The 13,041-nt window shown below is 34.3% G+C and overlaps 1 protein-coding gene and 1 long non-coding RNA gene across 2 annotated transcripts; both read right to left on the bottom strand.

Moving 5' to 3' along the window:
* Positions 1–420: 420 nt before the first annotated feature.
* Positions 421–3,150, bottom strand: LOC131876379 (uncharacterized). Its single transcript, XR_009372686.1, has 4 exons — positions 3,044–3,150; positions 2,240–2,323; positions 862–935; positions 421–762 (listed from the first exon to the last, which is right to left on the bottom strand). It is a non-coding gene; the product is annotated as an uncharacterized LOC131876379 (long non-coding RNA).
* A 4,349-nt stretch (positions 3,151–7,499) lies between these two features.
* On the bottom strand, positions 7,500–9,935 carry LOC131876042 (ATP-dependent DNA helicase PIF1-like). The gene has a single exon (XM_059220809.1). It carries the CDS (start codon positions 9,933–9,935, stop codon positions 7,500–7,502), a length of 2,436 nt encoding a protein of 811 aa, XP_059076792.1.
* Between the last annotated feature and the right edge of the window lie 3,106 nt (positions 9,936–13,041).

Genomic DNA, 13,041 nt, shown 5'->3' with positions numbered 1-13,041 from the left:
ATAGTAAGTATTATTTAATGAAATGTTTGTTTACTTTATAATTTTCTATTGAACAATTGGGGTGGGTGCAAGAAGTTGAGTCCCAATTTTGCAGAAGTCTGTGAGCAAAAAATTTTATTGCTAGAAACGAGTGCCCATTTTTTAAGAAACGGACACCCATTTAGCTTCGGGGCCCCGACCCATAAAAACTAGCAGTTGCACGCTATTGTGCGCGCAACGGGAAGCCGATAGGTAAAATATGTGCAGTATTTTAATAAGCAGAAATATGTGCAATATTTTAATAAGCATTTGGCAGTGTGAATTTTCCAAATTTGTTTTTACCTCTGTTTTACCAAATCACCCCAAAAAAAATGCATCATAGCAAAAACCAAAACTTTGTATAGAAAATATTAATATTTGAGTGACAAATTTGCACAAGGGTGAAGAGAAAGCAACAAGTTATGCTCATTCATTGAATTCAGTTGTTAAACATAGTGGATTTCAGCAAAGGTGAACATTGAATTAAATGTAGCAATGATGGAAGAGTGTAACACAAGTAAGAAACCGTGAATGTTACAATGTCAATAAGTGTAAGCAGTCACTGTGGGAGTGTAGATCTTAACGACTCTTTAAAACATGATACGGTAACGGTGTCGTCATCTTGAACATTTTAATATTTGAGAAGATAGGGCTGTGAGATGTAAAATAGCAGGTTTGAAAGAATCAAATAATTTGAAAGCTGTTGAAAGCTGCAAGATGTGTAATGGCTGATGACGGATTGACCTGCAGTGCATGGAAATCAAGTAAATACATTTGTTAGCAATAGAAAGTGTTACAGAGAATGAAATATGCAAGGTTTAAACCTAAATGAGAACAACTTACTTCTTGATGAGCAACAGCATAAAGCCAATGCGAGCAACTTGTTTTAAATTACAACGCCTGCTGAGTTTTAAAGCCTGCAAATTTTGGAATACGGTAAATTTTAAAGTTGTGTATCAAAGTGTTGGGCACATTTAAAAGTGAATTTTGTGTTTCAATGAATGAAGAGTTAAATATATTATTTATGTCATGTTTAGTAGTATGGAGTGAGCAAATGACCTGGTAAAGTAGAATAAATATACATTAAAATTGTAGTATTGAAAGAGTTTTAAAGCTTGTAACTTTGGAATTTTTCAAGTGTTACTTTTATTGAATAGTACAATGCTACAATTTATAAAATAATTTAATAAATACAAAAAAAATTTGGCATGTGAAAATGAGAGTAACAAGTAATACCTGACAAGAAAGAGGAACTGGCAATATATATTTTGCTTATCATGGTGAGGAAGGTCATGTCTATCAAGCAAGTCAACCTTCATAGTTTTGTAAGAGGCAATTTGTAACTATTGCAACTTGAATGAAGTGCAATCCTGTAGAGAGAAGTATGTAAGATGGGAAGGTGCCAAAAACATGGAGCTGTAAGAAATGCTAATTGTATAGAACAGTTGGCAGGAAAAGAGCAAAAGGCAAGTAAAAAAGTGGAAAATACAGGAAAAGATGAACCTTAGAAAGTTTGCAAGTTGTATTGAATGTTGGAAAGGATTATCATGGAGGGTGTATCAAGAAAATTTTGCAAGGATAATTGTTAATCTAGCATTTGAAATATTTTAACATAGAAAAGCAATTTTCTGGCAAAGTGTGTCATATTCATAATTAGGCAGAAAATAATGATTTAATGTGAAAAAATTCTGTTTTCTGAATCACTAAATTAGAACAATGGGAAGTGGGCCTTGTATGACGAAGTCTAAACAAGTGAATGCAAATTCTAAGATGAGAATTGTTCTGAATCATTGAGCATACAAGCTGGAACTACGAGTGTTGTGTTGATGTCATTTAAAGAAATGAGTAGCACAAAGTAGAATGTCTAAAATTAAATATCATTAAAATTCTCAATGATACATTATAACAAACTATGCAAAACCCCGCAAAACATTTTGACGTAAGCAAAACGTCGTAAAATAGAAAATTCGAATATAATAGAATCAAGAAGAGGCAAAGATTTGAAAACCGAGAAGAGTATGTGGTGGTGGTCGTTCACAAAAGAGAAAGGTTGAGAGTAATGTTATTTGTGAAACAAAATGACAATAATTAGTTATACTACTGATAAAGTGAGAAAGGAAGTAGTGAATTGAAATAAGAAACATCATTAGCAAAGCAGAATAGTTAAAAATGAGAAAGAAGAATGCAAAGAATCTTATTAATGCAAGGGAGAACGGCATACCAGTTGATTTTGGTCTTGGAGAGGGTGTTAAGCATCAATCTTGGGAATCTGTTGTATGAGATGAGCAGAGCTTGTGACATGCGCCTACAATTGTGAAAATATTCATTAGAAATCATGTATAAAGTGGAAATATAAACACGATTGAAATGTTGTACTGTTTATTGAACAAATTTTTAGTGCAGTGAACTATGAATTCAAGGAATTTGCAATTAGGCCTCTTTTAATAGATCTAATTTGAAAAAAAAGTAGCAAGTTGTGAATGGTTATTATCTTTGTATGTAAATTGGAAGATCAATTAAATATGTTTTTTTTGTTATTAATAAAGCACAAGTAGCAATGTAATCATACGAATGGGAGGAAGTGTAATATAGATAAAGAGATAGCTCAAACAGTAAGGAGGAAATGGAAAATTAAATGGTGTTTCCCTGGTTGAAATAGAATCCCTGATGGGTTACCCACCTCATTTGAATAATATGGACGGTAAACAAAAAAACAATTCTATTGTGAAATGCTTACATAAAGGCAGCCTCATATAACTAAAGAATGTCTGTTGACCACAACCCAAAAAGTGCCTTTACCGTTATCTATAAAGTAACATCTCACTAATTATCCAACCCTTGCAAGTCTTATACAAAAGGAATATAACTTGAAATATGGGGAACAAAATGAACAGATATTGGTGAAATAAGAAAGCTGATTTAGTTTGGTTGGTCAAAGGTTTTGCTTGCATTGAAGGAAGCGACGTTAGAACGATTAATTTGGTAAAGTTGGAAAGCAGCTATAAAGTATAAATCGGGAAATGACCTGAAAATGTTTGTTTGTAATCGGCATGGAGTGCAATCATGGGTATGTTGTTGTCTGGTAATATGTATCTCTACATCAAAAAGAAGAAATATGGTTAGTTTCTGAAATTCAACATATATACAATCCATGTGCTAAAAGAACTGAAGGGGCGCGGCAAAGGGAAGTAATTGTCATACTTGGGTGAGTTGTTTATGTTGGAGCAGTGACTTTTGAATGGTACAGACACTTTTGTAATGAAAGTCACCAGAGGACAATACACAAGTGCTGTAACAATGAGAATAATAAAAGCTGTTAGAAATGTTTGAGCAGTGTAAAGTTTAAAACTGATTAGAAATATATTCATGTTAGTGTTAAAAGTGGTAGAAAGTTATTTCTATGGCTATCTTTCTCTTTAGGGTTCAATCGAATGTATCCTATACTAACTTGTGCTTTGTAAAGTAGCATTTTGGTATGAAGTCACCTTCATATCTTTTTATGCTGGGCAGGAAAAGAATCTTTTATTATTCAAAAAGTACCAATGTACACTATGCAACGTAAAATCTAATAAAATAATGTATGAGAATCTTTTAATAATTACTTCATATCTTGATATGCGTTAGCGGGAAAAGAATCTTTTATCATTCAAAAAGTAGCAATGTACACTATGAAACATAAATTCTAATGAAATAACGTATGAGAAGCTTTTAATAATTAACAAGTTACAATAATGCATTTGCATTGCAAATAGAAAATTGGGCTATGGTTTTATATTATAAGCCGTTACCTGCCATGCCGCAATCCTCAAAACTGGCATATGGAAATTGGAGGCTTTGAGATTGGCTCAAGTTGCCTGGTGTGTTGCAGGCCTTGGATCCTTCCTTAGAAATCACAGCTGGAAAGTATTTGTAAAACAGAAGTTTCATATGAGAGGGAAAGATGCAGTGATGCACAGGTTTTATGTTGTCTTCTATTTAACTGTGAAATTGTACAGATAAATATTTCTGATACTGTGAGATGGAGCTTAATATTGGTGTACATCGAAAGAATTTTTTTATAGCATATACAGAAACTTAGATAGTATTATTTCTTTATTTTCTATCTATGCATATTAAAAAAAACAAAGAAAAAGAACAGACTAAGCATAGCATTGTTATGTCATACCTGGGTGAGTTGTTTATGTTGCAGCAGCGAGTTTTGGATGGAACAAATAGTTTTCTAACAAAAGTTATCAAAGGATAATACACAGATGCTCTAACAATGAGATCAATAAAAGTTGTTAGAAATGTTTGAACAGTGTAAAGTTTAAAACTGATTAGAAATATATTCATTTTAGTGTTAAAAGAGTTAGAAAGTTGATGTTTTGCAAAGAAAAAGTACAGAGTAAGTATAACATTTTTTTTTGTGTGTATAACTTTGTATAATCGACATTGACAAGAGTTTTTAGCTACAACCAGTGCTAACTTGAAAAGTTAGAAGTGTGCAAGCATGGGTATGTTGTTATTTGTTAATATGTTTGTGTACAACAAAAAGAAGGATTGAAATTTGTAACTAACCTGATTAGTGTCATAAATCTGGAATGCAGTGAAGGTTGAAAACACCCTAAATTTTTTTGTTTGTTGTCTGCAATTTTTGCAAGGGCAACACAGTCATAGATTTGAGATATTTAAATCTGTTTGCAATGAGGAGATAAAACATTAGAATAAAGAATGGGAGAAGTGGTCAATAGCTATAATGGTCAAATGTGAATTATTTTAAGAAACCAAAAGGAATATGACCTGTAATATGGGGAACAAAATGAATGGATATTGGTGAAATAGGAAAGGTGATTTAGTGTGGTTGGTCAAAGGTTTTGCCTGCATTGAAGAAAGGCATGTCAGAAGGTTTAATTTGGTAAAGTTGGAAAGCAGATATAAAGTATAAATTTAGATATGACCAGAAAATGTTTGGTTGTAATCGACATGGAGTGCAATCATGGGTATGTTGTTGTCTGTTAATATGTATCTCTACAACAAAAAGAAGAAATATGGTTAGTTTCTTAAATTCAACATATATACAATTTATGTGCTAAAAGAACTGAAGTGGCGTGACAAAGGGAAGTTAATGTCATACCTGGGTAAGTTGTTAATGTTGCAGTAGTGACTTTTGAATGGAACAGAGACTTTTGTAACTAAAGTCACTAGAGGATAATACACAGGTGCTGTAAGAATGAGAATAATAAAAGCTGTTAGAAATGTTTAAGCAGTGTAAAGTTTAAAACTGATTAGAAATATATTCATTTTAGTGTTAAAAGAGTTAGAAAGCTAATTGTATCTGTATCTTTCTCTTCAGGGCTGCATGGAATGCATCCGATACTAACTTGTGCTTTGTAAAGTAGCATTTTGCCACCAAGTCACCTTCATATCTTGATATGCTCTGGCAGGGAAAGAATATTTAATTACTCGAAAAGTGCCAATGTACAGTATGAAACATAATTTGTAATAAAATAACATATGTGAATCTTGTAATAATAACTTTGTATGTTGATATGCATTAGTAGGAAAAGAATCTTTTATCATTCAAAAAGTAGCAATGTACATTACAAAACATAAATTCTAATCAAATAACGTACGAGAAGGTTTTCATAATTAAGAAGTTAGAATAATGCATTTGCATTGCAAATAGAAAATTGGGCTATGGTTTTCTATTATAAGCCGTTACCTGCTATGGCCTAATCCTGAAAACTGGTATATGGAAATTGGAGGCTTTGAGATTGGCTCAGGTTGCCTGGTGTGTTGCAGGCCTTGCATCCTTCCTTTGAAATCACATGTGGAAAGTATTTGTAAAACAAAAGTTTCAGATGAGAGGGAAAGATGCAGTCATCCACAAGTTTTATGTCGTCTTGTATTTAACTGTGAAATTGTACAGATAGATATTTCTGATATTGTGAGATGGAGCTTAATAGTGGTATACATTGAAACAAATGTTTCATAGCATATATAGAAACTTAGATACTATTATTTCTCTCTCTTCTATCTTTGCATATAAAAAAAACAAAGAAAAAAAACAGACTAAGCATAGCATTGTTATGTCATACCTGGGTGAGTTGTTTATGTTGCAGCAGTCAGTTTTGAATGGAAGAAACATTTTTGTAACAAAAGTTATCAGAGGATAATACACAGATGCTCTAACAACGAGATTAATAAAAGCTGTTAGAAATGTTTGAGTTGTGTAAAGTTTAAAACTGATTAGAAATATATTCATTTTAGTTTTAAAAGAGTTAGAAAGTTGATGTTTTGTAGGGAAAAAGAACAGAGTAAGCATAGCATTGTTTTTTTTGTGTATAACTTTGTATAATTGACATTGAGAAGACTTTTTAGCTACAACCAGTACTAAATTGAAAAGTGAGAAGTGTGCAAGCATGGGTATGTTGTTCTTTGTTAATATGTATCTCTACAACAAAAAGAAGGAATAGAATTAGTTTCTTAAATTCAACATATATACAATTTATGTGCCAAAACAACTGAAGTGGCATGGTAAAGAGAAGTTTGTTTATTAATTGATTTTATTCGAAGATTTGTTAGAATATGCCTTGAAAGAATTACATCGCCACATAAAAAGAAGAGAATGTAAACTATATGCGTTGGGTAGGTATGCATACCTTCAATTTGCAGTAGGAAAACTAGACTGAATGGTTGATTGAGAAGGCTTGCACTGGAGAGGCAATGTACTGTAGCGGGCGTACAAGGAGGGAAGTTAGTTAAAAGTGACAGAGAGCAATGCTAGAGCAGTAAAAGGTGTCAATAAAGTATGCTTGAAGCCAAAAAAATGTAAATATCATACCTGGGAGAGTTGTTTATGTTGTAGCAGTAACTTTTGAATTGAAGAGACAGTTTTGTAACAAAACTTATCAGAGGTATAATACATAGTTCCTCTAACAATGAGATTGATAAAAGCTGTTACAAATGTTCGAGTTGTATAAAGTTTTAAACTGATTAGAAATATACTCATTTTAGTGTTAAAATACTTAGAAATTTAATTATGGGGTGAGGAACAGATGTTTTGCAGTCAAAAAGAACATACTAAGCATAGCATTGTTTTTATTGTGTATAACTTTGTATAATTGACATTGATTAGTATAAAAGTTTGTTAACAGAGTACATTCTAAGCAATAAAAGTGACATATCATACCTGAGATAGCTACATATGTTGGAGCAGTGAGCGATGTGAATGCGCAATGTGTTGCAGCTGTATTTTACCTGATATATCTGTAGACAATCATTGAAGAGTGTATAGATAGGAAGACTTGTGTGTGGTGTTCAATGCAGCATGGAGGATGTCTTAGAATGAATGGAATCTAAAATGAACAGCGAGGGGAAAAGAGTTAGTATGAGGGACGATTAAGAAAGTGCATGTTGTGAAGAGGTATGACAATGTAAAATTGTAATTACCTTGTTGAAAGTAGAGGAATGTAAGAAAGATGGTTTTGGAGTAAATTTTTTTAAGGTGAATAGATATCTGTTTGCGCAGAGAGTAGCTGCAAACGAGTTTCTTCTTTCTTTCTAATGGTTGTATAAGGATTATTTTGTAGTTTGGAAAACCTTTCAAAAGAGAATGGTGGTTCGATCCGTATTCCATCAATTGTCTTCACTCTGGAAATAGCTGTGAATGTGAGGCCTTGCTTTTCAGTATTACCTATGTCAATGGTAGCTGTATCTAATGTAAGACCTTGGGATTTGTGAATAGTGATGGCCCAAGACATTGTTAAAGGTACTTGCGTACGCCTACCTCGCGTTATTGGCAAAATGGGTATGTCTTTTGGATGTGCTATATCCCATGGAGGTCCATTATAATCATTGAATTGGACAACCACATATTTTGGCAAGTCTGGTGGTTTTGTATTGTTTTCATATACAATTTGTTTTATAAGACCAATAGCACCATTAACAAGGCCAACTTTGATCCACAAGTTAGCTATTAACATCACTTGCTGATCAATAGAAAGTAATACTTCCAATGGTAGCTGTTCATTGGTGTCATATTCAGTATTTGTTTGCTTAGCAATTTTAGCTAAGCTTAGAGCGACAGGCAAATTTAATTCTTTGAGCATTTTCCTGTTATGCAAGCGTGCAGATTCATTTGTTGCAAACAGGTGGATGGAAGAGTCAAAATCTTTCTTTTGTTGAATAGTTAATGTTGCATTTGTCTGGCACATTAGAAACTGCCAATCATGTTGGAGTGCTTGAGCGTTTCTTAAGTTGTGAAGAAGTGCTCTGAATTGTTGTTGTCTTATAGATGCACCTTGTTGGCGGAAAATAGTGTCCAATGTTATGACAATAGTAAAAGAATGCCATAAACTGAGGGCTGTAGAGTGCGAAGCATATATAGGTTTATCCATAATAGGGGGAAGCTGAGCAAGATCACCAACAAGAATCATGGACACGCCACCAAAGTTGTCATGTTGTTTGTTAGGGAATGCTTGGCGTAAATGGTTATCTATCTTAAGTAGTAGTTTCGGGCCCAAAAAGCTCATTTCGTCTATCAGAATATATTTGATATGTTTCAATTGCTCTTGCAATGTCATTAATGATTGCCCTGTCAAAGGATGCATTTCTCTTATAGGTATGCGCAACCCTGCATGGATTGTTGTCGCTTGTATATTAAATGCAGCAACTCCTGTTGGTGCTAAAACAAGCAATGGGTTTGTCGTCATAGGTGGAGATATGTTTAATTCTTTTCTAATACAATCTATTAAAAATGATTTACCAGTGCCAGCAGTGCCTTGAACAATCATTCGTAAAGGTGTTGTTGCAGATTGATTATTATGATGTTGTAGAATGATGTTGAGCGCAACTTTTTGCTGAGGTGATAGCTGGTTTTTTTTTGTGTCTTGGCTGGAGATTTGCATGCTAGTGTGTTGGGATTTTAGCTTGCTTGTAGCTATGAACTGAAGGGCAGTGGAGTCTAGTTGATCAACCACAACAGTTGCTCCCCAAAAGTGGCTAATATCGTAATCACGACGGCCTAGCATTTGCAGATCATTCTGGACAAAGTTATTTGAAGCTCCCATTTGTGAGAGCTGCTCCCACTCATATAGATTTGTATCATCTTGATGTTGGGAACCATTATTGTCACTGTCATCTTCATTTGGAAGGGTGCAATCATCTATAATCTGTTGATTTCCCAAACGATTGTAATTTGTCTTTTTAAAGTTTTTCCAATTTTTTATAATTTGTTCCTTTGAAGCTCCTATTTCAGTTGGGATGTCACGAAATGGTTTGTATAGCAGCAATTCAGACAAACAAAAAATCTTGAACTGATTGGTATCTTCATTTGGAGGCTCTGTAAACTGAGGATATACAGTCACAATTGCTTTTTTATCCCTGATGTGCCATTTTGTTTTTTTGCGTTGAGAATTATAGGAAAACCGTTGTGCTGACTGTAGCAAATTTGTTGCATTTAATTCAAAAGGGCGCTGCAAATAAGCATGGATATAAGTTGTGGAAAGGTCAGCTCCATTATCTGATTTTATGACACGGTGCAGTATTTTTCTGCCAACATTCAGAGAGACAAATTGTCGGCTACAACTTAGAAGAGGCAATTTCTGTAACATATGGCAAGTTTCTTGTGCACTGATATCATGGTCTACTACTATGCCCATCATAAATTTCTGATATGTTAATAAAATGCTATCTTCAGATTTACTTGTATTTAGTATTGTTTTCAGCATTTCAATATAGGATTGCGATTTGTTTTCTGATTTTGAAGCATACTTTGAAATGTATTGGAGGACAGCTTTTTTTGAAGTGACTGGTTGACAATCGATATTAGCTCTCCATAGTGAAAGCATCCAAGGATTATGAATATTTAAACGATCATCATTCCTTGCAGGTTTATAGCATGGGTTTTTGTCATTGTCAACTGTCAATGTAGACATCTCTTGTTGAACCCATGGAGCTTTGTAACGACATTCAAATGTGGGACCTTTTTTCTTGAGGCATGTTTGTTCTGTACATTTTGTGTGTCTTTGTAAAGTATTAAGCAATGCTTCATAATCCAATGCAGCATCCATGGTGAAGATTTTTTTTTGTATCAGCTAGGCAAGGGTCATCCATTGCAGTGTAGTGCATTGCATTCATGCGGCCTGCTGCAATGCGAGGATTCCAAGCAGAAACATATTGGTCGAAGAAAGTTTTTGCCATTTGCACCTCATTATCATCTGTCCAATTAATGGTCTCCATATTTGGTGCCCCAGGGAGCCATAAGAAGCCATGAATATGGCCTGAGCCTCGATGTTGCCATTCATACCTATACCAATGATCCTTTGCTTGGAACAACTTTTGAATAATTTCTTCACGAAATATTGTAAATCTGTGGTGAAGGTATAATGCTGTTATATGTGGATTGCAGATCACATTGTCTGTAAGTTGTTTTCTTGTAAACTGTGTGGTTTGGCCATCATTTTCAAAGAAAACCCTATGCAAATCAGGCCATTTGGTATCAGCTGAACTTAATGTAAAGAACAGTGTTGGGGGCCCCAATTGGGAGATCATTGCAGTAAGCTCTTTTCTAGATTTACGCCAATATGCACGGGTGCCTCGAAGCGTTGCACCAAAGCGCAACAATTGGCTAGGCAGCTGATCATCAGGAGTGTTTTGCAATCGTCCATGGAGTGCTTCGATAGTGGTTGGGATAGACTCTCCCAAATTAGTTTTAATGAAGATAGCTGCAGATTGTTGCGAACGATGTCTCATAATTAGATTGTAAATATAATACCGGAATCTAACATGCTGCCCAAATCTTTGATCAGCATATCTAAGTAAGTGGAGAGCATATTCATGTAAATGAACATGCTTGATACGTGGCTGTAGTGGAAGTGCAACTCCAGATGGGAAAAGGGTTGGGAATGCCATGCTTAACAAGCCTATTGTATTATATTCATTTATCAGAGACAAGTTTATTTCAGGCCAAGGGATATTATTATTAGTATTAGCATCTAACTGCAAGGTTCTCTTAACTGTATCTAGTTCGCGGGGTGGAGTAGGCAGTTTTGGAACAAAAGATGATGACATATTTGCATCATATTCATTACAATTGTCCAGAAGGCCTTCTGTTGGTGGAATACCTGTTACATCAGTATGTTCTTCTAAAGAGCGTAGCATATTTGATATATCTGTTGTAGTATTAGGAAGCAGGTTGACACCATCAAAGTCTATGACAACATCATTATAGTACTAGTCATGTTGTATTTTATAGCTCAATGCATCCATAACATGGAATTTATTCACATAACAATCATATTTTGTGCCTTGTATATTACTTCGGTGGACAATAAGAACTTCAAGGTCTTTTAGTCTTCGTGGCAAAAGCTTTGCAATTTCTGAAATATCTTGGGGAAAACTTATTGTGTGACCAGAATATTTGTATTGGCCACCTTTTCCATGTCTGACTTGCAAAACAGGAGCAACCCTAGCTATAAGCATCTCTTCTACTTGTGTAAGTTTTTTTAACACAACAGGTTGCTCGCCTGGGTCTAAGTTATTTGCCAAGGAGAAACGATGAACACCATTTTCAGAAAATCATCTTGAACAAATAATATGTTGTTGGTTCCCGCATAGCAGCATTCCAATATATCTTTCCTTACAAATACTACATGTTTGAAGCATGGACAGCGAATCAATGCGATGGCGGAAGGCTTGCAATGTTTGAATGTACTGCACAGAAGAGAAACAATTTGTTGTGCATTGTTGTGTTGTTGTAGGCTGCAATATTGTCTGATGGTATAGAGGTTGTCTATTTTGTGTTACATGTTTCTGTTGTAGTTTGCTACTATGCAATGCAGGTTGTTGTATTTGCTGCGATACAATACTGGTCTGGCCAGATGAGAAAGGAAGGCTTTGATTCAAAATAGGCGAATCTGAATCGATCATCTGTTGGGTGTCGCATGGTGGAGGTGTAGGCAAGAGCATTTTGTGTTTCATTCGCTCCAGGCGACGCTTTTTAGAGATTTGTTCTCTATGTTGTGCATAATAGCGACAATTTTGTTCTCTTTTTTTCGCTTTCCTAAGATTGCATCCTTGTGGTGTGTTCTGCATTAATATTTAAGAGAATTTAAATGAACAGAGCATATAAGATGTTGAGTGTGCAAGAAACAACTGGTAAAGATAGTGTCTATGTTGTAATCTATATAGTTACATTTGAAACTTCTGTTTGATGCAATCTTTTAATTGCACATGTTAAATACTTTTGCACAAAGATTAAGCACATGACCATACAGATAACTATACATGCATTGAGACATGTATGCACATAAAAGAATATGGCTAGAGATAAGGTTAGTTACATATGTAGGTACATAACTTTCAAGAGACACAATGTTGTGTATGTTGATATCTATGCACCGTGAGTGGCTTCCTTTGTGTGAGCATGTTTATAGGTGTGTGGTACTTTGTAGCTATGTCAAAATGTGTTTGTATGGTTTTTCTTTATAAATGTATATACCAATTTTCATGATATACACATACATGTGTACGTATTTCTATACAGAAGCACAAGCACATACATACAATCATTTATGCAGTGGTGCATACATGCACATAAAAAAGATGTTGCAGATGGATTTACTTATGTATGCAGGCACATAACTTTCAAGATATATAAGATTGTTCATGTGTATATATATCTGTTGTGAATGCCTTCCTTTGTATGTACATGTATAGAGATGCATATATGGTTGTATGTATGTGAGTATGCAGTTGTGGAGGACCATATGTATGCATGTACGTGTATGGAAATATATGTAAATGCACATAGAAATCTATAGGTATCTTTGTATATCGTGATACATAAATGGAGATATTTATCTTTATGCATGGCAGTAAAATATTGGAGAGAACATATAAGGCAACAAACATTTACATAAATTGAATGAATACAAAGAAGAATATGAAAGCTGTTGGAAGCTCAAAACTTGTATTTTAATTTACAGTTCAACATTAATGAGAAGCATAAGTGTGTTTGGACCAAGTATCAAAACGTATCTA

This window comes from Cryptomeria japonica, chromosome 5 (assembly GCF_030272615.1).
Source record: "Cryptomeria japonica chromosome 5, Sugi_1.0, whole genome shotgun sequence".
Lineage (NCBI taxonomy): Eukaryota > Viridiplantae > Streptophyta > Pinopsida > Cupressales > Cupressaceae > Cryptomeria > Cryptomeria japonica.
The sequence above is the reverse complement of the archived record's forward strand: the minus strand, read 5'-3'. Positions and strand labels throughout refer to the sequence as shown.